This window comes from Spermophilus citellus, assembly GCF_964194105.1.
Source record: "Spermophilus citellus genome assembly, chromosome: 4".
Taxonomy (NCBI): domain Eukaryota; kingdom Metazoa; phylum Chordata; class Mammalia; order Rodentia; family Sciuridae; genus Spermophilus; species Spermophilus citellus.
Genome location: NC_138185.1, coordinates 103,600,154 through 103,627,297, shown reverse-complemented (window position 1 = coordinate 103,627,297; position 27,144 = coordinate 103,600,154). Strand labels below are relative to the sequence as shown.

Sequence of the window (27,144 nt, the reverse complement as noted above, 5' to 3'; positions counted from 1 at the left end):
GCAAGCCAAGTCTGATCAGGTGCTGGAGGAGCCCATTGTGGTAACTTATGTCCTCCAAGATGTAGATGCCGAGGAAGGATTAAACATTTCAGAAGTTTCTGTGGGGCAAGACCTGTGAAGGACAAGGAGCAATGCTGGGAAAAGCTGGGAGAACCTCCAGCCCAGGGGAAGGAAGGAGGATCAGGAGGAAGAGTCTCAGATGACATTGTGATCCTGTGCCAGTGGGGTGGCTCAAGCCAACCTCAGCTGTTAGAGGCAGTATGGAGTGAGCTGCATTAGTGGCCCTGCCATGCTCACTGGCTGGCTTCTGGGAATGAGTGCAGTGACCGCTGCAGTAGGGACCAGCAGTCACTTCCCACAGCAGATCTGAGGAGTGCATACCGGGCCCTCCACACCTGGATTCGAACACCAGGGGCCAGGCCAGGATATTATGGGCCTGTCTCTGCCTGGGTAATGTCCTGCTTTGTGGCTCAGGGCTTCTCTTCCCCCAGCCCTTCACTCATGTCCCACCTTTGGCCCCTCCTGTCTCTTGGTCACAACTGCACCCAGGTCTATGCCTGCTTTGTGGCATGGTTCCTCTCAGTGTGTGCCCAAGCCTGGCCTGCCTGCTCACAGAGGCTCTCCTCACCCTTCTCCAGGATGTTGCAGGGCTGGTCCTACAGGCAGACGGGAGGCACTGGTAGGAAGCTAGAGGATGGCAGGGGACTGTGGAAGGGATTTCTCCCCCGTCATGAGTGCTGCCTCTGTTTGTAGCTTTTTCTCCTCTGGCCCCAGCTATCTGTTAGGTCCTCCATGCAGAGCAGTGATCCCTCTATTGCTCTAGCCCAGGGATGTTCCTCCTCTTGCTGACCTCTGGACTGTCTCACTGTTGGCCACTTGGCCTCAGCTTTTCTGTGACTGATGTGACCAGCTCCTGGAATAAAATTCCCTGTAACAAATAATTAGATTTTTGTTTTTCTGGTTGGACCCTGATTGAGTTTTGCTTTGTATTTGTGTCTCTACCTTTGGAGGAAGAGCCTCATTATTGCCTCTAGTTACCACCTGACCTACCCATCCTTCTAGTTTCCCAAGCCAGAAACAAGCCATCCTGCTCCCTGTAACCCTGTGGTTACCATTTCTGTTGCTGCCTCCTGCGTGGCAGCTCACAGGTGTTCTCCCTTTTTGCCTGCCTCTCCACTGGCAGGTGCATCCTGTCTTCTATATCCCTGCAATTGCCTTCTCTCTCCCACAGATTGAGTTGTATCTTTCCCCTTGGGGCCCTCGTCCTCTCAGGGTCCAGCGCAGATGCCTTTGCAAGCACCTGGACCCTCCTTCCATGCTCTAGCCTCTACCTGCCCACTGAGCTGCTGGAGGCAACATTCCCTGTAATGACAGGACACTTGCTCTGTGGTCTGGACCTGCCCTCTGTGCTTCTTATACATGATTGCTCTACCTAGAACACCACTCTATGCTCACTCCCTAGAAAGCTCCTGCTCAGCCCAGCACACACACTGTCTCCTCTCCAGTGCTGTTCTGCCTTCCCAAGCTGTCATCAGAGCCCCACTTTGGTTCCCACTTCCCTGACACAGGCGTCTGTGACAGCAGTTACCTAACTGGATTTTCCTTGCTGGCCTGATGGTCTCCTAGCTCATCAGGGCATCTTTAGAGCCATGGGCTGTCATTTAACCATGCCCAACACCCCACAGAGTAAATGTCTGGACTTTACGGGAGCTACCATTGGGCCAGCTACAATTTGTGGCATTTAATGAGCCCCAGCCCTAAACACCTACACTTCAAGCCTCACCAGGTGGAAGCCTCATTTGGACTGGGTTTGGACTCAGCCCCTGAGGCTCTGGGCCTCAGTTCACCTGCCTCTGCCCACTTCCTCCTACAGCATTCTGGGAGAATGGCGAGAGGTGCTGAGCTCTGGCATTCCTAGGGGATGAGTTTTCCCACAGCTGCCTCCTCCAGGTCCCTGTTCCAGCTTCATGGATGTCATTGATGGACTCCAGGAGACACTCACCTGGTCTCCCTGTAATCACTTCACTTGCTAATTAACCAAAAGCTCTGCTTCTGTCGCTTGAGTTTGTAAACAAGGACATGAAGAGCAGTGAGAAGAGGTAGGAGTCTCAGTCAGGTGGGATGAGGAGATCAGTAAAGAAAGTGTTATTTATTCACAGCAACTGAAGACTAATAGTTTTGGATTTTGTGTGTGTGTGTGTGTGTGTTGCTGGGGATCAAACTCAGGGTTTCATGCATGCCTGGCAAATGCTCTACAACTGAGCCACATCCCCAGCCCGAGAGCTAATAGCTTTAAAGGTTCAAATTTAAGATCACATATTACTCAGTGTTTGAGAATAAGAGAAATGAAGCATTATTAATCTCTCCTACTCCACTAAGGTGTGGTCAAGCACATTAATTAGGAGTGTGCGCTGGGTGTGGGAGGGTCACCGGTCAGAGCCAGGCCTCCCTCCTGTGAGCTGTGGAGCTTGGCCACATCACTTAACAACTCTGTACTTCAGTTTCTCCCTCTGTGAGAGGAGGGTAATACCTTTTCATAGATAGTTTGAGGTAGACTTCAGATGATACATTTAAGGAGTTTAATGTCACACTCAGTACACTGTAAAAACTCAATAGAAGCTATTAATACTGTTATTGTAGGTAAAAGGGGAAGACCTACTTTAAGTGTATAGATTTAAGATAAAACTTGCATCAGATATTCATAAATTCCCCCACCCCCGAGTTCTGCACTGGCTATACAAGTAATAGATGCTTATAAAGAGAAGTTAGGTAATACAGAAAGATAACAAGAAGAAAATTAAAACCACCTGTTATCACTAACTAGGGACCACAGTTACCCTTGTGATAAATTTCCTTTTTCCTTCCCTTAGTTGAATATTCAAGTTCACATTAAGGCATGGCCAGTTCACATTAAGAATGAGCATTTTCCTATATCACTGTGTACTTTCTAGTCTTAATGTTGGTGCCAATAATAGTCCACCAGGCAGATGTGTATCGTGTATTTAATCATCCTAGGCTAAGGGTGGGCTTCGTGTAAAGCTTCTCTTAAAATGGGGAGAGGCTGGTGTGTGCCGCCAGCCATCACCGCTGTGCTTTAGGAATTGCTGCCCAGCTGCCTCCCTGACAGAAAGCATTGCCGAGCCCCCTGCCCACTGCTGCTGCAGCCAGCTGCTTGCCAGCTTTCCATGCTTTTGCCATCCTTGAGGGACATGTTGTGTGCCAGGACCTCGCTAGGCACTGAAGACACAGAGATGAATGATACAGTCATTCCACATCTTCCAGTGCTCAGTGGGGGAGGGTGCTAAAGCAGAGGCCTGGGCAAGCGTTCCCTGGCAGCCTGCTCTGCACCCAGCCCTCTGCCAGCCACCCAGCCATAAGTGAGGCAAGTCTGTCACCCAGTTGGGAGAAGAGAAGTTTATGAGGATCTCCCACTCGGAGGCCAGCTACATGTCCTCTCTGATGTCTTCAGCAGCCCCGGCCAGGCACAGTGAATCCTGGTATCATCACTTGGTCTCATGGTCATCTGTCCACCTCCCTTGTCATTTTACAGCTCCTTCAGAGCAACAGCTGGTCCCTATTGCCAGGGCCTTGAAGTGTGGACGAATGTGTTATAGTTGCTTGAACATCAAGAGATGAAATTACTCAGGGGTTGGAGTTGTGGCTCAATGATAGAGTGCTCGCCTAGTATGCACAAGGCACTGGGTTCGATCCTCAGCACCACATAAATGTAAAATAAAGATACTGTGTCCACCTAAAAAAAAAAAAAACTTAAAAATAAGGCCAGGCTTCCTGTGGAGCCTCAGTCTGAGGTCTCAGGTGTCCTGGGGCATCATGTGCAGTCTCCCCAGCCTGGCCCTTGTTCCTGTGTTGTGGCCTGGGGGACCACACCTCTGTCCTCTCCATGCCTTGGGTCAGAAGCCAGGTTATTCTGAGCACCCCCTTTCCCTTCCTCTCTCAGCAAAAAGTGTTCTAAGTTGTACAGATTTTACCTCCACAGAGTTGTGAATCTCTCTCTCTCTCTATTCCACTGCCCTCCTCTGGTTTGGATTTTTGTCACCTGGGCTATGATCTGTGGCAAGGCCTCCAGCTCGGCTTCCTCCAGTACAGCCTCCCTGCTGCAGCTTAGGGCATGGACCTTAAAAGTGCAGACACATCCATATTGTTATCCTGTTTAAAGCCTCGGATGCTTCTCCATGCCTATTGTGTTTTTCTTTTTCTTTCTTTTTTTTTTTTTTTTTTTGGTACCAGAGTTTGAACCCAGGGGTGCTTAACCACTGAGCCACGTCCTTTTTATATTTTATTCAGAGATAGGGTCTCCTCCTGCCTCAGCCTCCCGAGCTGCTAGGATTACAGGCGCTCACCACCATGCCCGGTTTTTTGTTTTTCAAACTGTGTATAAATTGGTTTAGTGGTGGATGATAACCTTTGTTGTGTGTCAGATAAAATTGATTAGGATTGGAAGCATCCAAGTGAATCCCACATAGGAGGTTTTAAGTATTGTTTTGTAAGACTTAAGTTTCTGTTTTATACACACATATACAAATGTGTGTTGACGGGTGGTAGTTTAAGCCAGATGTTTCCATGTGGGTCACAGACAGGGAAATCCCCTGGCGCCTCTGTGTGATATAGTGGCCCTGAGACAAACTCTATGCAGCTGTGCTGTCTTGCCTGCCACCCTCCTGCTGAAAGCCTGACCTTGGCCATGGGTGCTTTTCTCCTCCAGTCTATGAGCTCCAGAATGCTCCATTAACACATCTTTATAGGCCTCTCACCAGTTATGGTGCTACTCCATAGGTCTGGCTGCCCCACTTGTCTTTAAAGTCCTCAAGGTCAGGGTTGAACCTTCTTCAGTCTTCTGCTCAGCTGCCCCTGGCCTGACCTGACTCTAGCAGTAATAGCCACCTATGGTTTGTCTGTCACACGATAAGTAGTTTATGTAAACGTCATTTAATCCTCACAAAAGAGTGGTGAGAGAGATCATGAGGCACAGAACTATTTAGAACATCATGTACCAAAAGCCACATGGCTAGTGAGTAGTAAAGCTGCATGACACCCACATTTGGGTCTCTCTGGCTCTAGAGTCTTGCTACTCCCACACCATTAAGCCTTTTGAATATTTGTTACATGGATGTGGTAATGTCCTACTTCCTCTTTGGCTCTAGACTATGTGTGCATGTGTGTGTGGTGCTGGGGATCAAACCCAGCACCTCACCCACACTATAAACGCTCTGCCTCTGAGCTCCATCCCTACCTCTCAAGACTTATCTTAGTGCATTGCTTAGGACTCAGATGTATGGTTCTTTGGGACAGCCTGTTTTCCCAGGGCACTTTGAATATAGGAGCTGTAAGGAAGGTGTCAGTCGGTGGACACCTGTGTGCACCTCAGGCATGTGAGTTCAGCTGCCAGTGAGAGTAGTCCAGCTCTCGATGAGCCCTGCAGTGCATCCATTCTCAAGAGGTCTGCCCTTGCTTGCTTGTCCAGTGCGCGGCAGACGCAAGACACTTTTCTTTGTTTCCTTTCCAGGTGGACCAGCGGGTGTTCAGAGACCTCATGAGTGAGAAGCTGCCTCGATTGCATGCCCACTTTGAACAGTACAAAGTCGACTACACCCTTATCACATTCAACTGGTTTCTGGTGGTTTTTGTGGACAGTGTTGTTAGTGACATCCTTTTTAAAATATGGGACTCTTTTCTTTATGAGGGACCAAAGGTGGGTTTGCCCAGCTCAGCTGTTCTCAAAAAACATGCTGTTGTCTGTGTTAGTGGTGGTGAGTGGCTGGTTCTCCTGGAACTCATGAGATTACCATGGCACCAGAGTGAGCTCAGTGTGGTGTACCACCAGAGAGCTTGGGAAACAGCAATTATTTGCTCTTTATCAAAAACAGCCTGGGTCTGGAGTGTGGCTCAGTGGTAGAGCACTTGCCTAGCATGTGCAAGGCCCTGGGTTCAACCCCCAGCACTTAACACACACATTCACAAAAAAAAAAAAAAAAAAAAAAAAAAACAGTCTGCTCTAATCACTGTGCTAGGCCTGGGAGTTTTGATGGTTCATGATCTGAATCTCACTATCCATCAGATGATGGTGGTGTTATCTCCATTATATGGATGAGATAGAGGCCCAGAGATCTAATAAGCAGAAGATCACGGGGCAAGCTCAGGGGAGCCAACTTCAGAGACTTCATGGCCACAAGCCTCCCACCTGGTCTGTTGTGTGTTCTAAAATCAGTTTTTAATTAAGTAGTACATTTACATATTAAACTTAAGTCATATAACTAAGGGTATGCGGAGGAAAGATCTCCCTGCTCCCAGTCTCCTAGTTGCTCTTCTCAGTGTATTATATATCCTTCTCAGAGTATTTTATGCATCTCTAAAAAATTTTCTAAGTCACTGTATCTTAGAGATAGTGACCTACCAGGGCATACAGGTCTGACTCATATTTTTTTTAATAACTCTGTAGTATTTCCTTGTACAGATGAGCTGGAAATTTATATCAGAGCCCCTGACAATGGCCACTTAGGTCGTTTCCAGTCTCTTGCCACTTCAAACTGTGCTACAGGACTCTCTTGGCACTTTGTCTTTCTACAGTACGTGTGTAGGTGTAGCCCTAGAGGTAGAAGTGCCAGCCTATGGTAGTCCATCTGTAAGTGCTGGCCTATGGTAGTCCATCTGTAGTGCTGGCGGTGATGCCTGATCTTTTGCAGAGCGGCCTCACCAGTTTATACTCCTACGGCAAAGTTTGAGTGTATGTTATTACCCACCCTCAACTTAATGCCTGACATAGTGCACTACCAGTTTTATAATCAAGTCTGTCATTATTAAAAAGGTTTCTCAGGGCATAAATAGTGTTCCTCTTGGGCCATAGGTAAGGTTGTAAAGAGAAAGATGACCTATTTGAACCCTGTAAATACTGCTTTCTAAATATGAGAAAGTGCAGGTTGGTGCAGATCATCCATGGTCCTTAGATGTGGAAAAAGCTATTTGTTCCAAAGCTGCACAAACTTCCAAGACCCCAGAAATCCATTCCCCCTAGCTTCAATACAGTACCCCCAAACAAATCAATAACAAAAATTGCTTCTCTTTCATTGTATTTGAAAGTCAGCAATTCAGGTCCCCATTCACTAGCTGAGATGGGAACTGCCTCTAAGGTGGAGATTTCCAAGACTCAGAATCAAAAAACCCTGGTTTTATTTTTGTTTTAAATTGATTTCTAGGCTGGGCTTGGTGGTAGACACCTGTAATCCCAGTGATTTGAGAGGCTGAGGCAGGAGGCCAGCCTAAGCAACTAAACTAGGTCCTAAGCAACTTAGTGAGATCCCATCTCAAAATTTTAAAAGGCTGGGGATGTGGCTCAGTGGTTAAGCACCCCGGGTTCAGTCTCTAGTACCAAAGAAAGTTGATTTCTAGTTCCAGTGTTCGCTAAAAGGATTCCACAAAAGTCTCGTTGCTTCAAAGGGAGGTTTGGGCTGAATTATTAAAAATCACCAGAGAGTTTATTTTCCCATAAGAAAGGGCCTTGCCCAGCCAGTGGAAGTCACCCCTATAAGTGTCTGCCCCAGGGCAGGTCATCTCCAAAGCCCTGGGAGTGCCCTCCCAGTGCCAGATGTGTGCCTAGAGCCAGGGTGTCTCTGCCTCCATTTATAGATTTTCCTGTCCTTTCCACAGGTGATTTTCCGTTTTGCCCTGGCACTTTTTAAATACAAGGAAGAGGAGATCCTGAAATTGCAGGACTCAATGTCTATATTCAAGTATCTCCGTTACTTCACTCGTACTATCCTTGATGCGAGGTGAGTCCTCAGGAGACTCTCCAGATGTCAGGGGAAAGGGCCGCCTGTCCTCTGTCTCCTTGAGGGTATCCTGTCCTTGCTTTCTTCCAGCCATTGTGGGGTTCTGCATGAGAGAGGGAATTTCCTTCCAGTGAACAGGAATGGGAAGGAGGCTGGCCTTCCAGAGACTGGAAAGGAATTGAAATGAAGATGGTCTCATCCTCACTCTCACAAACACAAATCCCATCCAAAGCCATAGTCTCACATGGCTACAAGCATTTGCAGAGTATCTACTATGTGGCAGGACTGTGCCAGGCACTGGGGTTGATAGATGAGCAACAGCGCCTGCACTTGAGGCCTCAGTCGGTGAGCAATGTGATGAGGAAGCCCAGGCCTGGGAAGAAACTAGGCTGGGAAGGGGCAGCGGGGAACGGAGGGGCGAGTCTGTCAGAGCTGCCCTCTGGGCGTGCACAGGTGGGGAAGCAAGTGTATTCTGAGAGCTATGGAGAAGTTTAGCCAGGTTCTTGCTGGTGTACATGGGCTTGCAGCTGGGCCATAGCAGAGCTGGACTGTCCAGGTTCCTGGAGATGGGGCTCAGGAAGTCACTGTAGCTTAGGCAGAAGGATATGTCAAATTGGGATGGGACTGGCCACTGGCTGACCAGGGAATAGTGGCTCTTTGAGGGGTCCAGGGAAGAAAGGTGGTGGCCTGGAGAGAGGTGGCCCCAGAGATGGAGAAAAGTGATGGGGGACAGATTGAAGAGGTGGAGGAGGATTTGAACTTGGAAGACCCTGGGTTTCTGGCTTGGGCTGCCAGATGTCTATGAATGACCATGAATCATTTTGCTTCTGCCTTCCCCATCTACATGGTTATTTCCTGTTGGGGGCTGCCCTTGTCACTATGTCTCCTGGACAACAGTTGGTTGCTGCTCTGGTCCTGGCAGTCAAATTGGCGGCAGAAGGTGGTGGCTGAGGACATACAAAGCTTTCTTGAGGCCATCACCATTGTTAGGCTTTTTAAAATAGTTTCAGCCTTGTTACCAACTCTAACAACAGTGACCTTATTTTATGAGAAAAGATATCTGAGTTGGGTACAGTGGCACCCTCCTATAATCCCAGTGACCCTAGAGGCTGAGGCAGGAGGCTCACAAGTTCAAAGCCAGCCTCAGAAACTTAGCGAGGCCCTGAGCAAGTCAGCTACACTCTGTCTCAAAATTTTAAAAATAAAATTAAAAAAAAAAAAAAAAAGAATTGGGGATGCAGCTCAGTGGTTAAGCCCCCCTGGGTTCAGTCCCCAGTACCAAAATAAGTAGACAGATAGCTGGCTGGATGGATGGATGGATGGATGGATGGATAGACAGACAGACAGACAGATAAATAGGAAGGCTAACTGAGAATGATATTTGCCTTTGAAAAGACTGATGCTAAATCCTAGTTGAGCCTTGAGGATTCTTGTTAATCTCACATTGGTCAGGATTACTTAGAATGGCTGAGTGAACTTCCTCATGCCAGCAGTGAACTCTATTGAGAGCATTTTGGTTCCAGAGACGAATCTTGCCTAAACCTGGATAGCCTTGTGCTGGAATCCTCAGTCCCCCTTCCTGTCACCACCAGGCCAAGCTGGGCAGCTCCCACCCATCTTGCATTGTCCTGCAGCGCCACCTGGTGAGCAGCTCTTGGTTCAGTTTTCCCTTTGCTTTAGAAAGCCAAGGCCATCAGACCAAGAATTACCAAATGCATTATGAATGACAGCAGTATTACTGGGGATGTTGTTGAAGGACTACAGATGTCCTGGCCCCACCTTTGTGCTGGAACCCCAATATTTTATAAGTTCCCCACACAAGTGGTTCCAGTGAGCACCAGTTCTGCAGCACATCGGTCATACAGAAAAGGAGAGAGGAGGCAATGCAGCGGCGCACACCTGTCATTCCACAACTGAGGAGTTCACAAGTTCAAGCTTTAACAACTTAGCAAGACCCAATCTCAAAATCTAATAAAGGTTTGGAGATGTAGCCCAGTGGTAGAATGCTTGTCTACAGGTGCAAAGGCCTGGATTCAATTCCCTATACCACCCCCCCCAAAAAAAAAAAATGGCCAGAGGGTCAGGGAACGAAATTCTGCAGTTCTGTAGCCAGTTGCATTCAGGAGCCATTGAGTTAAATGGTATTGACTTGTGGGAGTCTGTGAGGAGTTGAGTTTTATGGGTAGTGACTTGATTTCCCCTTGTTCCCAGCAGGGGCCACTGGGTCCAGTCAGTTCCCATTTGACTGGAGGAGTAAGGGAAAAATGTTAATTTAGTACTCTCGGTGTTCACTTTATATAATCAAGAAGGGGGACTTAGTCTTGGGCTTGTGGAACCTGTGGGCTCAAAGCTCCAGGAAAGAAGGGACTGGTCTCGTGGGCTCCTGGTACCTGGTCCCTCACCAGCATTTCATTTTCCCCAGGGTTTTCAGTAGCCCCATCAGCAGGCTGAGTATGTGGCATGTGTCCCGGTCCTCACTTGGGGAGTCACTGTGTTTAGGCTTACCCTGACCTCTGGTGCTTACCTGTCCTGAAATGTACAGGGGAACTTGGCATTTGAATAAAGCCAACCTTTTCTCTCCTTCCACCTCCTTGCAATAATAATCCTCTGTATTAGAGTTAGGCAGATCAGAGGAGTAGGTGTTTTAAATATAAGAGGCAGAAATCCTAGGGCTTGTGTATTCTTAATTTGTACATCTGTGTTAAATGTGGCCCAAGCTGCTGAGCAGCAGCAGGAGCAAATGGTTTGCTTCTGGTAGAGACAGGAGGCAGTCCTTCTGCCATGACAGCTGGGCCCAGGATGCTGGGCTTGGTAGAAGAATGGGGTGTGGGAGGTGGTCAGCCCCTCAGTGCTAGAGCCTCCAGCTCCTCTCCTGACACAGTATGGCTGGCCCTTGAGGCCTGGAGAGCCATAGCCAGACCTTGGGACTGGTCTTAACTCTGTTTTTATAAAAACTATTGACTGGTGGTTAAAGACAAGTTATTACAACTTTAAAACTCTTACCACACATGTACTTTGGATAATGATGTCTATCACATCCACCATCATTGCTAACCCCCTGCCCCCTCCCTTGCCCTCCCACCCCTCTGCCCTATCTAGAGTTCATCTACTATAAAAAGAAAAAAAAAACTTTTATCATAAGTCGGTGCTTCGATCTGGGGATAATGTGAAAGGCTCCAGATGCCTCATGTTTCTGGTCAACGCTGGTCATGTTGCTGCCTGGGTCTGACCATTGTCACCAAGTTTGCTTGTGCATCCATTCTGGGGGAATTAAGTCTCAGGACAGTCTTCCTGATTATCTGCCCTGTGTGTGGCCTGATGGGGGCACTCATTGCACCTTCCCTCACCAAGCAAGAGTCAGATGTTGTTCTCAGAACCAAGTAACACCCACACCCTAGGAGATGACATTCCTGTTATCCCATGTGTGGACAAGGAAAGAGGCCAAAAGGGGGTTGGTGGCTCAACTCTGCAACTTCCAGTCACATCTGGCAGGGGAGAGCTGGGATCTGAGTCTGACAGGCAGGCAGGGCCTTTCGCTCAGTCACTGTGCCTCCTTGCCTGTCTGCAGGACGTAGGCCTGGCCTCCCTGGGTGGCACACACCCTCCCTGCTCCCCAGCCTCTGGGTTTTGCTGCGGTGGGGGCTTTGTGAGCACTTGCCTGAGCACTGCTGATGCTCGTCTCTGTCCTTCGTCCTGCCAGGAAACTGATCAGCATCTCCTTTGGGGACCTGAACCCCTTCCCCCTGCGCCAGATCCGGAACCGTCGCACCTACCACTTGGAGAAGGTCCGGCTGGAGCTGACAGAGCTGGAGGCCATCCGAGAGGACTTCCTGCGTGAGCGGGATACCAGCCCTGACAAAGGCGAGCTGGTCAGCGATGAGGAGGAGGACACCTAAGTGGACGCCCACCCAGGATGCTGCTCTTCTTCTCTTCACAACCAAAGTGTGTCAAAAGTGTGAACTGCAGGGACGTTTCTGCTTGTTTAAATGCCAGAATGTAACATCTGTGGTGTCTGGGAATCTGCTGGGCAGATGTCCAAAGCCAGACTGCACTTTCTTAGTTCCCATTTGGGGGCAGGGTCTCATCTGTTTACAGCCATCTTCATGCTACAACATTTGGCATTGTGATCATGCTTTTTGCCTGATTGGTGAATTGCCCCTCAGTTACCAGTTGGCTGTTTCTAAGAGCCTGTTTACAGCATCTGTCAGCTGTGTTGGTGTTTGACCCTGTGAAAACCATCCTTTGCTGGACCTCTCCCAGGTTCTTTTGTACATAGGAGGCAATTGTGTACATCACAGGGCTTCAGAGTTTGGCTGCTTCAGGTGGCATAAGGTCAGTGTGAAATGAGGGACTTCCTTAGAAAAGTAGACACATTCCATGTTCAGAAACAGCCTCCTTAGAGAGCCCAAGAATCCTGGCTTTAGCTGCCAGCCATGCCCCACTTCTGGACTAGCTTTTGCCATCTCCTGCACAGCATTTTAAAACAGTAGCTCCCACCCTGCGTCCGGGAGGGCCTGGCTCTTCAGCCAGCCCCTTGCACTTCTTATCTCAGCTCGTGATTGTAAATCACTGGCTGTTCTCCCCTGCCTGCCATGTGCCTGACTGTCTCTGAGCTTCTGTGGAATGCTTTGCTTTGCATCTGTGAATTGCCTTGTAGAAGCCACTCTCCAAGTGTGACTCAGATAGGAGTCTAAGTTAGCTGCAAACTGCACCTGGCATGCCCCTGATTGAGGGAACAGAGGAAGCTTTTGGGGGATTGCTTTTCAGGGTGTTGGTGCAGCTGCTGGGTGAGCCCTACTACATGGCAGAAACCTCGGCCTCCCCAGAGGGGGGCAGTGCTCCTGATGTCCCTCACCTAGCTAGCAGGTGGGGGAGGCTGCTGCCAGGCTCCTTTACTTAGAGCTAAGGCTTGGGTGAGCTCTCCGACAGTCTTCCTGCCACCCTCGCCACCCAGAGCACCTTGTCCTCGAGTAAGGATGTAGGGTCACTGTAGCCTCTTGATTTTGGGCTGCCTAGGCAATTTCTAGGGACTCGGAGCACTGCCTTTTTGAAGCCAGGAGAGAGGCTTTGAGCAAGGAAAGTTGTTTTTGCTTAAGTCCTGTGGACCATCCCTAATGTGCGGATGTCATGAGAGAATGTTTTCTGGCACAGTATTACTCGAACACAAGAGAAACAATTTTAAGTGGAATATTTTACACTACCTGGACACAAATCAGAAACAATCCTTAGTTGATACAAACATACTCAGACTAAGAATGGAAGCGATGCATGTTCAAGAAGTGCTTTTTCCATAGCGCATGGTTTTCCTGTTCATCTTTTACTGTCAACATCCTAGCAGTTCTGTGGCTGAGTTGGTAGTTACAACTTGGCTGTTTCTAAGAGCCTGTTTACAAGAGCAAGCTCAACTTCCTGGGCTTAAATTGCCTACTTTCTTAAGGTGTAGGGGGAACTGGTCCCTGTGTGTAGTCAAAACTCTTTTCTCTTTTCAGATACTGGGACTGTATTTATCATTGTGCACATCTTTAGAACAGTTGTTTGAAGCCCGGCTTCTTCAGGAAGCTGCCTGGGAGCAGGGCAGGCGTTGCAGTCTCACTACTGTTCTGGGGACTGCTGGGATCAAGTGCTGGAGAACCCTGCCGCCACCTTGTGAAATAGTGGCTGTCAGCTTAGGGGACAGCTGTGAGGAGGTGCTTGGGACTGTGGCTAGGGCCCCATGGATCAGCTTCAGCTGTCCTCAGCTTTTAGTTCTCAAGTCAGTTCCCCCTGGAAGATGCCATCCCCAAACTTCCATGTACTGGAGCTAAAATGCTCCCTTTAGGAATGGACTTATTTTATCCAGTTTACCCTGAAAAAAATGTTTCTTAGAAAGCACCTGGTGGAGCACTTGCCTACCAAGCATGAGGCAGTGAGAGCGATTCCCAGAGGAGATGGACTGGGGACCCTTTCCTGGGGTTTCTTCCTAGAATAAAGTGCTTAATGTCCAGGGGGCTGAGAAGGAATCGTTGGCCTGGTTCCAATTTGGGTCAGGAGGAGTGCCCTCCTTCCATAGCCTTAGGTCCCACTGATTTGAGCCAACACTTCCCCTTCCCTCCCTCCACTGAGGAGAGACCTCCTCCTATCTTCCAGGGCCCCAGGTCCCTCTACCTCCCCTGGCCGCCTGGCAAGTGCCCCTTCTGCACGCTGCTGTTCATCTGAACCTTTGTTCTATAGCCAGCCCAGGGCCCCTGTGTGGTGGCCCTTGCAAGCTGAAAGGGTGGCCTCCAGCCGGCTTGCCTAAATGTGGGTGCCAAGGTGAGGGGAGCACCTCACACCTAGTGGGAATTCCCAACTCTGAAATCGATAGTTCTTTTTTTTTTTAATGGGTTGAACCTGTTAATACTTTTGTATATTTTCACTACAGTTTTTATTTTTATAGGATATTTTATCAAGGTTTTTCTAGAGTCTGTACATCTATTTTATATAACAAGTTCTATTTTGTGTGCACAACTCCCTTGTATGTATTTATGTAAACCTGAGCCTCCTGGTTGCTCCCTCCTGTGCTCCTTTTGCCTCCAGCCTTGACTCTCACTTTTGCTCAGCCCTTTCCTCACCCCAGGTAGCCTCAGTCGCTACCTGTAGTCACGCTGATAGCAGACTACAGATTGCTGGGAACGATTCTGGTGTCAACTGCACCAGAATATTATATTGATATAGGAAGTACTCTAGCCAAGTACCCAGTCTTTTTTTTAACTAAATGTATACTGCACATCCCCCACCCGCTGCTTTGCAGTATTATCTTCCCCCCCTATTACCGGCAGCTGGACCCAGCAGCTGGACGGCTGGGTGGCTGGGCCTGCTGGAGAAGTCCCCACAGGGGACAAACTGGCTGCGAAGCCCCATGTGTGCCACTGATCATTCCACCCCTGCTGGGAAGCTGGAGGAAGAGGGACGCTGCCAGGTGACTGTCCATTTATATCACAGCAGCTTCTATGCTGACTTCAAGTTAAATTTTGGAATTATAAAGGAAAAAATAAAGTAATCTGTATAACATTATGCCTTGAAAGGCAGTTATATTTCCTTGTGACAGGGTCTGCCCCAAGGGCTTGGAGAGCAGGACAGGGGCCAGGGTGGGGACCTCTCCAACCTGCCAGCCTGGTGATTCTGGGTGTCCCTGCCCATGGTTCCAGTGGAGTGGAACAGGACACGTTTGTCAGCAGTGGTCACTCTGGGAGACCCTGAGAGGTTGAAGCTGAGGGCAGAGCCTGGGAGCCAAAGCGGAACGCTGTTGCTGCGTCTAATGAAGCCCCTGCCAGAGAGCAGGCGCCCTCTTCCCGCCAGCTGTACCGTGCCCTGCCTGAGTCATGGCTTGTTTGCCTCCTGTCTGGGCTGACAGCTCAGGCCCTGCTGCCACTGGGGACACCTCTAGCCATCACTGGAAAAACACAAAAATGATTAAGACCAAATGTCTTTCCATAAAGCGGGGAATCCAGCAAGATTCCCACATAGATCAGGCCAGGACCTGGGATGCCACTTCTCCTCTGGGAACACGGAGATTCAGCAAGTCTAGAGATTCCTGAGGTCACAATAGTAATGGCAGAGCTGGGACCCCAGGGCTCTGCCACTGTGCCAGCCCCTACTCCCTAATCCTTATAAGAGGCTGCCACTGAGAACAGTCTTGATTGAGCCCTGGGAAGCCATTACTCAGAGCGTGGGCCTCCTTGGGCCAGTAGGGCTGCTGTAAACACAGACAGGAAGTGAGCCTGACACTCTTCCACCCTCTGTCCAGTGACTGGCTTTCCTGAATGACCTCTGACAGACTGCCCTGGGAGCCTGCAGGGGGCCCTCCGCCTGCCTGGTCAGAGGAATCAACTGCTAAGGGAAGTCCAGAGCTCAGAAAGGGAGATGGGGACCAGAGGCCTCCATCAGTCCTCTGTCACCAAGGTATGTGGCCTTGAGCCAGTCACTTCCCTCAGAGCCATGGGCTTCTCACCTGAAAATGGGGCATGTTCAGGACCAGGAGGTGTGAGCATGTGGAACTGAAAGCAGCTAAGCACACACCCTCCTGACCTCTAGGGACAGCTGCCTCTGCTCCCACACACTTCTCAACCCCTTCAGTCCTGTGACACTTAGCACTGACTGTTTCAGCCCTCTAATATTGTTTGATGTCTCAATCCCCAAGGAGTGATTGCCAATGTGTTCCCTCAGTCCTGAGTAGCCATATGGCCCACGTCCAGTGCCTTCATAATGCCACTTGCATGGCTTCAGGGCCCACTCACCTTAGAGGCTGGGAATACTGTATGCTGGAGAATAGAATGTAAGAAGTGTCCCCTCTTAGAACTTCAGTGCCCCAAACTTGGAGAAGGAGGCAGAACATTTTTCGGGAGGAGGACCAAACCCAAAGCTGGGGGAAGAGGAAGATATGGGCTGGAAAAAGGTATTTGTTCGTCACCTCCCTACCCCTGGCTTGGGCCCAGAACCCTCTTCAAAGCAACTTCATGCCCAGCTGCTCCTTGCTGTTTGTACCAGAGTCTTGCTCCATGGGACTAATGTTTTGTTGTTGTTGTTTTAATATTTTTTTAGTTATACATGGACACATTATCTTTATTTTGTTTATTTTTATGTGTTGCTGAGGGTCAAACCCAGGGTCTCACACACGCAAGGTGAGCTCTCTACCAGCTGAACCACAACCCCAGCCCCAGGGGACCAGGTTTTATAGGTAGGGAAGGAGCACCCTGAGTCAGCCCTGAGTAGCCCAGTCCCATCTCTGAGCATGGAGATAAAGGAAAGGGACAAGTGGGGACTAAGAAGGATGAGACTGGCCAGTCTGCTCTTCCCCTCTCCACAGGTTTGTGCAGAGGAATTAGAGGGTCAGGGAAGTGCCCACAGGAACCCCAGACCCCATCACCATTATGGTGGGGTAGTCCTGTGGTTGACAAGGTAGCCTTTTTTGTTTGACAATGCTTGGGGCTCATCCCTGTGAAACACATGTCTTTGAGGAACTCAAAGTGGGGGTCCCTGGAGAAAGGGCTGGGGTGTGTGGGGGGGGGATGCTGCTAGCAGGATGCAGAAGTAAGAGGTGTGAACAGGGACTCTCAGGACTGTGTCCCTTGCCCAGAAGACCTTCCTACTCCTATTACCCAAGCTTCTGCAGATATGCCCCCTGTAAGAAGCCACCCTCCACTCTGACACCAGGCCTCCCATGCCTACAGTAGGCGCCATTCTCTGCGTGGATTCCTTGGCTGCCCTCACCCACCCTCAAAGCAGATGAAAATCTGTTGAAGGTGGGAACAGAGTATCCTAGAGGATCGAGGGTGAGGAATAGTTTCTACTTGAGATTTCCCAAATCCAAAACGAAGCCAAGCTGAGCTTTGGAACAGTAGATACTCATTTATATAAAACCATAATAATAAATGTTGCACAAATAGAATAAAAAAATACCTTTTTTCAAGGGAAGGGGAGTCCCCAGCGTGCTGCTGAGGACTAGGGGTCAGGAATAGCACCATTAGGGCGCAAGGGACGGGGCTCTTGACACAGCCCGACACGGGGCGCTGAGGTCTGTGCGTGGTCTGTCTGTGCATCCTGGTGCGCGGTGCGGGTCGAGGCTCAGGTCAGCATCATGCCACCCGCTGATGACCTCGGGAGGGGCCAAGTGGAGGACAGGAACGGCAGCACTGGGCACGGATGGTGGGCAGCTGGCAGCGGCCCAGCAGGCGCAGGGTCTCACAGAAACCAAAGGACAAGCGATCCCGCTCGCAGCCTGGGGATGGGGTGAGACCAGCCAGTCAAGGCCAAGGGGCAAGGCACCCAGAACCAGGCTCCACCACCCTTGTGCTGAGGTGAGGAATGTCCCTGAGATTTTAACCTGTGCTGTCTCACCTGCCACCACTTCCACCCATCTGCCTTAAAGAGACTTCAGCAGCCAACCTCAGGGAACTGGGTTCCCAGGTTCTGGAGTCCTCCCTTGGATCCCCAGTAGAAAGCCACCAACTGTTGTCCTTTCACTTGGCCTATCCCCAGAACTCTGGAGAACTGACACTGTTGAGTTCAGGTTTCTGGAGGAAAGGTCCTGAGATCCCATCCCTGACCCCCTCAGGTGTCCATGAATAGCCAAAGAGCCTGCTCAGGACTGGGGGCCTCCAATCTGCATCCTTGCTCACCCTTGGTACCTGACAGATACTAGCACACAACTGAGTCTCAGATACTTATGCCAGCTTGCAATGTTCTCTGCCCCACGATTCTGTCACCCCCTCTCAGCCCGAGTACACCTGACCTGCCAGGTCTCTGTGACTACCTTCCCTGACGTGAGCCATGTTCAGGCTGATTCTAGGTCAAAGGCCAGAACAGAGTCTCATCTTGGGCCAGTCCCACACTTCTCAGCTGTGCAATGAAGCCCCGAGAGGAGGCCTTGGTCAGGGCCAGACGGGGCATCAGTGGCCACCAGGAATTGAGAGCAGGCCTCCTGAGGAGGGAGGATACAGCAGCTGTGTTTGTCAGTGGGGATGAGGCTTGGCTGGGTCCCTACCCAGTGGCTATCAGAGCTATTTTGGGAAGTGGCTTAACTCCAGCCTCCTGGCCTTGCTCCCAATGCCGTGGCTGGTCTGCTGCTGACAGCCCCCAGCTGCTGCCAGGGCCTTGCTCACTCCAGCAGACTCCCAGGGGAGGAAGAGCAGGAGGGCAACAGCCACCCTGGGACATCCCTGGGCTTGGCAGAGGGCACAAGGCAGCAGGCAGGGTCCTCCACCCTGGCTTTGGGTAGTAACTCCAAACCACAAATCTGCAGACCTGCATCTAGTTGCTTATGGTGACCTAAGACCCTGAAACAGGCTCCTAACTTCTGAGGCTGATTCCCTCCTATCAATAACCCCCACCTCCACAGGCAGGCGGATGTGGCCATGCTGGGTCACTTATCTTGCCACAGTGACCACACACCCTGGAGTTTCCAGGATTTCCAAATGTCCTGCCATACCACCCCACAAACCATCAAAACATCCTGGGAATTCTAGGGACTTGGGGTCCAAGATACCTCCCAGGGTAGTACTCTTCACTGTTTGCAGAAGAAAACTCTTCATTTGCCATGCATGACCTCCTCACACAATCCCCTCTTTGTAGCCCACCCCAACCCCTGGGAGACCTTGCAAGTCCAGAGCCTTCTGAGCCAGGCCTTTCCTTGGTTTTAGGTCCTGTGGAGCCTCAGTTCCTGCTCTATCTCCCATCTGATCCTCACCACATGGGATCATAAATACCCAACTCCTGGCTGGTTCTGAGCCCAGTGTCAGGGATGAAGAGGAGCCATGGCCCTTTAGCTCTGAAGGCAAGTGCTGTGACGCCTGCACCCAGCTTGAGCTATGTCCAAGAGGTGTCTGAGATGCTTGTGGATGAATGCTGAGGGTGGGTGAGAGCAGGGCAGGTGGATGCAGGGGACTGGCATTTCTGCTGGGTCTTGAAGCAGGAGGGCCATCCTGCTTTCTGGGGTCAGAAAGCATGGCAGTGGCTGCTCTGGTCCTAAGTAAGGGCTACCTAGGAGCCAGCTACTGGTAGAGAAGGCTGTGTTGAGCAAGGGAGAGTAGGTAGATACCCAGAGGCCCTGACCCTAACCCTGATGGCAGGTCCAATAGCCACAGACTCCATCCTGGGGACAGGGGGGTGAAGCCAATAGGCTTGGGGCACTGTTCTTAGTATACATAGTGCCAAGCCTCTGGGTTCCTTCGGTTGCCAGAGGCAGCCCTGGGATTCTCCCTGACATTGCAACAGAGGATGACCGAGGCTGCCAGAGGGAGGAAGTCATTCTTCCCAGACACCCTCTAAGTGCCTTTGCAGTGTGGGCCTTTCACCCCCAGGCTCCTACATGAGGTTGCCAGCCCCTTTACACATGAGGAAAGGAAGGCCCAGGGAAAGAATGGAGTCCAAGGCCAAACAGCTGGTGAAGGGAGCCCAGGTGCTGGGTCCAGGGCCATACTGTTCTGTGTTCCGGACTGCTGGGGGCAGGAAGGAAGTGGTGGTGGTTGGGGCGGGGGAGGGGGATGTCCAGAGCCACCTCTGGCCCAGGTTCTTTACCAAGAGGACCCAGCTGGCCAGGAAGGCAACAATGCTGGAAGTTATCAGGACCCTGGAGGGAGGTCCTTCCCGTGCTTATATTGCTCACCCCAGGCAGCCCTCGCCTGGCTGGGAATGGACAGTCCAGAGCTGGGCGTGAGGCTCCCCCAGGCCCAGCTTCCACACAGCCACAGGATATCCTGGCCTCAATGGGGAATAAGACCCAGAGCGAAAAAGATCTGCCTAAGGTCACACAACTTAGGAGCCACGGCCACCCCCTCCACCCCGCTGAGGCTAGAGAAGCTATCTGCAGGATGCCCTATGTGGCTGGGATTCCCCTTGGCAGAGTCCCAGCACAGCCCCAGCTTCAGTGTGGCATCCTGAGGCCACACACAGCTCTTGAGCCCAGACTGCAGCTTCAGGCTCAGCGGAGCTGTGGGGGGTGACTGTCTGATGACTCCATTTCCCCACTGTCCTCCTCACGCGGCCCGGCCCGCAGCAGAGTGCAGGCAGTGGGGTCACTCACGTGGAGGCTCGACCAGCTCACAATCCTCGGTGCCACAGGGCCGGGAGCTCTCAGGCCAGGCTTCATGGCCACACTTGTCACTGTCTTCTTCAGGCAGTCCCGTCTGGGTATTGACACACTTGACTAGGCGCCGCTGGACACCACCGCCACAGGGGGCCGAGCACTGCATTAGAAAGGAGTTGAGTGTCCCTGGGCCCAACCTTCACAGGCATCCCTGGGCAGTGCCTCTAGGAAGCCAGTCCTTCACCTGGTGCCAGATCAGCAGTGGGCCTAGTCCCATTCCCAGGGCCTACAGTGGCACTTGGACCTACTCCCACTTGCAGGATCTGCTTCTGCAGGGGATGAGGGGGTCTAAGAGCAGCAGGGAGCATCCCCAAGTCTTTCAGGGCAAGCCCCTCACAGGAGACTTGCCCAAGTGGCCTGAGCAGAGTGGGCAGAGACTTGGACAATACAGCACAGTAACCAAGGAACAGGGGGAGGATCCGCCACAGCCCATGGGCAGCAGAAATGTAGACCTTTATCAACCAGGGCCACCATGCTGATTCAGGCTGTTAGCAGCTAGGGGTCTGGCCATTTAAAAAGCCCTAAAAAATAGGTTTAATCTGTGCCAACATTGCACCAGGATCTGTGTTTTCATTGTTATTACTTCATCTAATCCTTCCACAGCTGTGCCCATTTGACAAATGGTAAAACACTGGCCGAGCAAGGCCAAAACAATCTGCCCAGAGTTACTTAGCAGCCAGTGGGACAAGGATCTAAACTCAGGTCCGCTGACTTCAGGGCTTGGCTCAGGGCCCAAATCCCTGAACTTCTCAGCCCCAAACAGGGGCTCCTTTTCTATCCCCTTCTGACACACTGGCCTGTGCTCTGTTCCCTGAATACCCTAAGGTCCTTGTTCCCGCCTCAGGACTTTGAAGAACATGGAGCTTTCTTTATCCTTCTCCTTGGCATTGATGAATCCTTGTCTCCACACAAAGTCCCTGTGGCCTGGCATGACAGGACGCATCCATTTTTCTCTTCATCTATTTCTCCCTGGCAAGGTGCAATGACTCTGTCTGGTCACCTCTGTCTCTGCAGTGGCTGTAAAGAGCCCAATACCTGGCACACACCCAACAGCTCACTCTCAGACTAAGAACCCAGCAGAGCCTGCTGAGCACTGCTCGGCCCCTGCTCACCTGGCCCCAGGGCCCCACCACCCACTGTGTGCAGGGGTGGGTGTTACACGGCCTTGTGGAGTTGGGTCTCAGCGCTTCCTCACAGAGGCCTGGCTCTGGGCAAGTCACCAGACGCTGCTGTTCTCCACCACCACAGGCCTCAGAGCACTAGGAAGACAGGGGAGGTGTCAGGCAAGGTCAGGATCTGAGGGTGTCCCTGGGTCCCACCCCAGACTCCCAGGCCTCACCTCCCTCCAGGAAGAGGTGTACCAGCTGAGGCAGGGCTGGGCCCCACAGGGCTGGCGGGTGGGTGGCTTGGCAGGCCCAGGCTGGCAGTGGAAGGGCCGTAGCGGCCGGAGGTCCCGTGTATCCACACACTGCACGTCCCGCACTGAGGAACCTCCACCACAGCTTCGGGAGCACTGGGGACCAAGGTACAGGTGTGCGCACCCCACCCCCAAACACAAGACCCAGCAAGGAGTGTGGCAGAGCAGGAAGCAGATCACTCGCCCCAAGGGTGGTCAGCCCTGGGCAGCAAGGCAGGGATGGGACAGATAGAGAAAGGGACAAGGAAGAGTGGGTGAAAGGGAAGTCTAGAGGGAGGGGGTAAGTACAGAGAAAGGGAGCCAGCCAACAGGAGCAAAGGCTGGGACAGATTGAGCCAAATGAAGACACTGAAAAGACATTTGAAACAAAGACCATCAAGCGCACAGACAGGGTGGAGCCTCCCCTGCCCTCCTCTGGGAGCACAGACCCAGAGCCCAGGGCTCCACCCCACACCCTGGGGCTGCTGCCCTGGCTTGGTCTTCCCCTCACGAACCTTGCTCCAGTTGCCCGTGTGCCAGGCAGCACAGGGCCGCAGGTGGCAGCGGCGTGCAGGCTGGGGCCGACCAGCAGGGGCGCAGTCCTCGTCCCGGCCAGAGCTGCAGTGCACCAGCCTCCAGACGGCACCCAGGCCGCAGGTGGTGGAGCACTATGGGGCAGAGGCCAGTGAGCGCCAGGCAATCCCGCCCTGCCAGACACCCAGAGCAAGGGGGTTGCCGGCCTTTGTGAGTAGGATCTCGGCCAACCTGGGACACCCTCTCCTGGTTTTCTTCTGCAAAATGGACTCCTCCACCCTCCCTTCTAAGGTGACTGTGTAAAATCAAATCCCACCAGCAGCCAACTGGGACCTGCAGGCACCCCACATCAGCTATCCTGTCAAGGCTTGTTACTTCCCAGAATCACCAGCAAAGGAAGTCTGGGTTCCGGTCCCAGCAGCCAAATTGGTAGGCAAACCCTGACAAAGCCAGCCCCTTCCATCCCCTAATTAGGGATCTGAACAGGAGTTTGCTTCTCCTACAGTGACAATCTTGGGACCTAGGGAGAGGGTACAGGCCAACTCCTTTCCATACAGGGCTGGGATTGGGAGTCATGAGAGGAAGTTTCCTCCTAACACAGCTATGTGAGCTGAGCTCCCTGTCCCCAGAGGCATGTAAGCCAGTGCCAGGATCTCCCCCAGGTGGAGCTGCTTCTGTGCCTACCACTGCTCTCCCTCTGTGCTGCTCAGAAGTAGGCCTTCTGGGGACTCAAGGCACAGGCAGATGGGCCTCCTCACTCCATCCCCACTGCTCAGATGGGAAACTGAGGCCTTATGGGGCAGACTGGCCACAGGCCACATGGAGGGCCCCATGGAGCTCTGCATGACAGAGCTGGGGCAAGGCTCCCCCACTCATGAGACTCTACCCACTACACTGTCAGTTTCCTAATCCTAGGAATCCCTGGCCTCCGGCAGGCAGGATAGACAGGGCTTATGCCCTGCTCTGCTCATTTCCAGACAAGGAAACTGAGTCCCTGAGGTCCTTCTCAAACTCCCAGCCCCCCTGACCCTGCACCACTTGCCTGGCTCCAGTTTCCCACTTGCCAGCTGGCATTCCTGGTGGGCATCAGGCCTGCGGGGGACCCCTCCACGGCCACGGTAGGCTCCAGAGGCTGGGCCTCGGGGGCTCTGCTGCTGTTCACAGGACTGTCCTGAGTTGGTGTGGGCAGCAGTGCAGGGTTCAGGGGCACCTCAGGGCTAGAGATCTCAGGTTGGTCTGAGGGTCCTGGGTTCAGGACAGTCACCCAAGGCTTGTGCCCTAGGTCAGTAGGCACTACTGGAAGGAAGGTCCCTGGCACTGCCAGAGTCTGCAGGTCCCTTGAGTCTGGTCCTGGGGTTGAAAAGGTACGAGTTCCCAGCTCCAGGGGGGTGTCCCTGCTCCAGATCCCTGGCATGGTGGCCATGGGAGGAGGCAGGGGAGGATCCACCCCCACAGTGGGCCATGGCTGTCTGTGCACAGGTCCTAAGTCACCCTCCAGAGCAGGGCCCCAGGCCACAGTTCCTCCTGTCCACAGCTCCACCATGTCAGGGCTAGGAGAGGCATGGGTGGTGTCAATGGAGGGCAATGGGGGTTGCATGGAGCTGGGGCTTTGGGGCAGGTGAGGTGCTCTGTGGCCTGTGGTTTCCTCCTCGTCCTTGGAAATCTCATTGGTCCCGTCCCACCATGGAGGGGGTGGCTGGTTCTGGCTGTCCTCCCCCACTAGGAACTCATTTGGGCTCCCAGGGGCAGTAGGCGTCTTCGTATCTTTGACTAAAGCAGGGGATCTGGTCAAGATGGGGATCCCAAGGTCAGGAGCCCTGCCGGGAGCATCTTCCTGAGACAAGAAATTGACCAAGGGATTCCCAGGGTTCTGCTCCAAGGGTGGGGTTGGGGAGTGGCCAGCCTGGCTGGGCCAAGAGCCAGGGGACCAAGCTTCCTGAAACTCCTCTTCCTTGGATCCAGGAGGCTCTGTTTTGGGCAAGGGAGAATTGGTAGGAGGCTCAGCAGGAGAGCTCTGGGGTGGGGGCATCCAATCCCCTGTGCTCCCCAGGTCTGGGATGGGCTTCTCAAAGGGCCCATAAGACAGGTCCTCGTGGAAATTAATGAAATTGTAGTCATAGTAGAAGTCATCCACAAACACAGGTCCCGGCAAGTCCAGCTTCAGGTCTTCCTCTTCGATGGCATTGCCCATGCCTGCTGGTTCGGGTGAGGAGGTGGGCAAAGGGCGTGGGGCTGGGTGATGTGGGATAAAGTTAACCTCACTGAAGAGCTCAGGGCTGGAGGAACCACTGCCAGAGCCTTCAGGGCCCAGTGCATTCAGAGACTGCGGGCAGGGTGGTAGAGAGCAGGTGGCTTCACTTGCTGGTCGCTGGGCCTCATCACAGGGGACACCAGTGTCATTAGTGCAGAGGATACTTCGGTGCTGAGTGCCAACTCCACATGTCACTGAACACTATAAGGGAAGCCAAAGTGAGGAACTCAGGCTAGGAGAGGGGCATGGCAGGGTGACCTGCCCACTGCCCAACGTAAGAGTGGCAGAGATCTCAGCCAGCCCTCTCTGGCCCTACCCAGCTCAAGACAATGGTTTGTGGCCATGGTTTGTCAGGTTTTGGGGGTACAGGCTGTACCCTATAATGCCCAGGCTCCCTCCCACCCAAGTTACCAGACAATAAGTGACCCCAGGCAGGCCATCTGTAGCCAAAGGCCAATGGAGGACCTACAGTGGGCCCCCTCCCATCCCCCTGCTCACCTGAGACCAGTGCCCTACAGCCCAGGTGGCAGGACAGGGCACGTGGTGGTTGCATGAGGTTACTGCAGGGGGCTGGGGAAGATGTTCACAGGCAGAAGGTTCCAGAGCCCTCTGTTCATCCAGCCCCACGCTGCGAAGGCAGAGCACAGCCCTGCGGGAGAGGCCTTGAGGCCCACAGGAGTGGGAGCAGAGTTGCCACTCCCCTACCCACCACCTGTTGAGGGGTACACAGTTGCATCAGTGTGGATCAAAGAGATGGCATCAGGCTTGTGAGCAGGGAGGCCCCAGCTAGGCTTCTAAGCCCTTAGGGTCCAGCCAGGATCAGGTCTGAGTTCAGAGGAAGAGTTCCTGGAACTCCCAAGTCCAGGTGGGTGCCCAGCCCTCTTCACTCCTGCTACCCTCCTCCACAGGACCTGAGCAAGGCCAGGAGATTGAGGAATGGACAGGGATGTCTAGGCTGGTGCTAGCTGCCCAGGGGCACCCCAGGTCCAAGCTGGGATCAGGCTTCAGCCTTGGAAATAAGCCATGGCCCACCCCCGCCCTCTTCCCTAGGGTTTCAGGGCTCCCTGATGTAGGAGTCTGTAGCAGGACCAGAACACCTGGGGAGGGGGCACTAGGCTTACCTGGCAGGACAGAGCTCCTCGTTACACTTCCTTTGGCGGTCATCAGGCCGACTCAGGGGGTCACAGTGTCCCTCATCCACAAGTCCTGCTTGACGCTCCATGCAGTACACACTCTGCCTCTGCACACCTGGGAGCCACAGGGGTTCAGCCTGTGCCTGGCACTCAGCGTGCCCCCAGCCCAAGCTGCCCTGCTCCCAAAGACAAGTCACACCCTCTAGGCCACAAACCTCCCAGAACAAGGGCTCACTGCCCATGTCAGGAGGAAAGCAGGACTCTGTCACCTCCTTCTCACTGTCCTCCCGGACTTCAACCTCACCCCCTCCCCTGAAATCCGCCCAGAAGATGCCCTTGGGGAGGCAGCAGAACGTGAAGTTTAGTGGGCTGGGTGCCCAGCCCCACTGCTTCCTAGACCAGAGGCCTTGGGCAGCTCAAGCAGCCTCTCTGATCCTCAGTGCTCTCATCTGTGATTGCCTTCAAGTCCTGGGGTGAGGATCATATGTGGCCACATGTGTGCAGACAGCCTGTGCCTGGCACATCCTAAGACTGCAGTGAGGACTAGCCTCTGGGCCATGGCTGTGTCTGCCTCTGTTCTCACCTGAGCCACAGGTGACTGTGCACTTGCTCCAGGGCCCATAGTGCCAGGAGAACTCAGGCGGTAGCACCTCACTCTGGTCATAGGCCTCCCTGTGGATGGTGTACTCATAGCGCACCCCGGGGTTGCTTTCCTGGAACAGTAGCTAGAGCAGGCAGATGGAGGCCCTGTGAGCATCAGGACCTGCCACCAGAATAAGCGTCCTACGGGAGCTCATCCCAGCTACCTCTGTGAACTGGGGTTACACCAGGGGACCATTTTAGAGATGGTGAAACTGCGGTAGAGGCTCTAGCAGTTGGGCCTCTGTGACAGCCAGGGTGTTGTCCTGGAGGAGTAAGCCAGGCTCTGTGACAGCCCAGGGCTTACTCCTCCAGGACAACACCCTGCCATGGGAGGCCGAGCCCTGGGGACCCCCACCTTGGCTCCCCCTGCCTGGGTCTTGGGAGGCAGGCACCTGGATCCAGACAGGCTCACTGGTGGGACCTGGGGATGTGAGGTTCTCCCGGTTGCCCATGCGAGCATATGTGAAGGTGGTGCCTGCCACCTCGTAGTCCCCATTCCACTGGATGGTCCAGCCACCGTTGAGGAAGTACTTATCCGGGTCCTCGCTCCGCAGGGCCAGGAAGTTGGCAGCCTCGGCCACCTCCTCGATGAGGATCTCACGAGCACCGGCCGGGATCAGCCCCACATCCACGTAGCCTGTTGGCCAGGGGTTGTGCATGGGTTGTGCCTGGGTAGGAGGGCTGGCTGCCCCCAACCTCCCTCCACTTGCCCCTGCTGCTGCTAAAGATTCTACCATTAGCTTCAGATTCTGAGTTCTAAAAGACTGGGTCACCAAAGCCTCACAGAGGTCTGCAAATCCTGC

The 27,144-nt window shown here is 52.7% G+C and overlaps 2 protein-coding genes across 7 annotated transcripts in view; one reads left to right on the top strand and one right to left on the bottom strand.

Moving 5' to 3' along the window:
- Positions 1–19,088, top strand: part of TBC1D2B (TBC1 domain family member 2B) — a 76,663-nt gene extending 57,575 nt beyond the window's left edge. For 2 of the 5 annotated variants that reach the window (XM_081293525.1, XM_081293526.1), the window contains 3 exons: positions 5,525–5,710; positions 7,663–7,784; positions 11,485–14,769. In XM_081293525.1, coding sequence (XP_081149651.1) covers positions 5,525–5,710; positions 7,663–7,784; positions 11,485–11,680 — 504 coding nt within the window. In that variant the 3' untranslated portion in view covers positions 11,681–14,769. Of the gene's footprint in view, positions 1–5,524; positions 5,711–7,662; positions 7,785–11,484; positions 14,770–18,940 lie in introns of those variants that run through there. The other 3 variants (XM_081293523.1, XM_081293522.1, XM_081293524.1) reach the window with 3 other exon arrangements.
- The window catches only part of ADAMTS7 (ADAM metallopeptidase with thrombospondin type 1 motif 7), a 46,156-nt gene continuing 36,250 nt past the window's right edge, over positions 17,239–27,144 (bottom strand). Inside the window, exons 15-24 of one of the 2 annotated variants that reach the window (XM_081293521.1) lie at positions 26,734–26,978; positions 26,283–26,424; positions 25,688–25,814; positions 25,065–25,278; positions 23,358–24,767; positions 22,297–22,449; positions 21,725–21,898; positions 21,498–21,644; positions 20,323–20,485; positions 17,239–17,520 (exon numbers count right to left, since the gene is read on the bottom strand). In XM_081293521.1, the coding sequence (XP_081149647.1) occupies positions 17,378–17,520; positions 20,323–20,485; positions 21,498–21,644; positions 21,725–21,898; positions 22,297–22,449; positions 23,358–24,767; positions 25,065–25,278; positions 25,688–25,814; positions 26,283–26,424; positions 26,734–26,978 (2,918 nt within the window). In that variant the 3' untranslated portion in view covers positions 17,239–17,377. Of the gene's footprint in view, positions 17,521–20,322; positions 20,486–21,497; positions 21,645–21,724; positions 21,899–22,296; positions 22,450–23,357; positions 24,768–25,064; positions 25,279–25,687; positions 25,815–26,282; positions 26,425–26,733; positions 26,979–27,144 lie in introns of those variants that run through there. The other variant, XR_014021893.1, reaches the window with a different exon arrangement.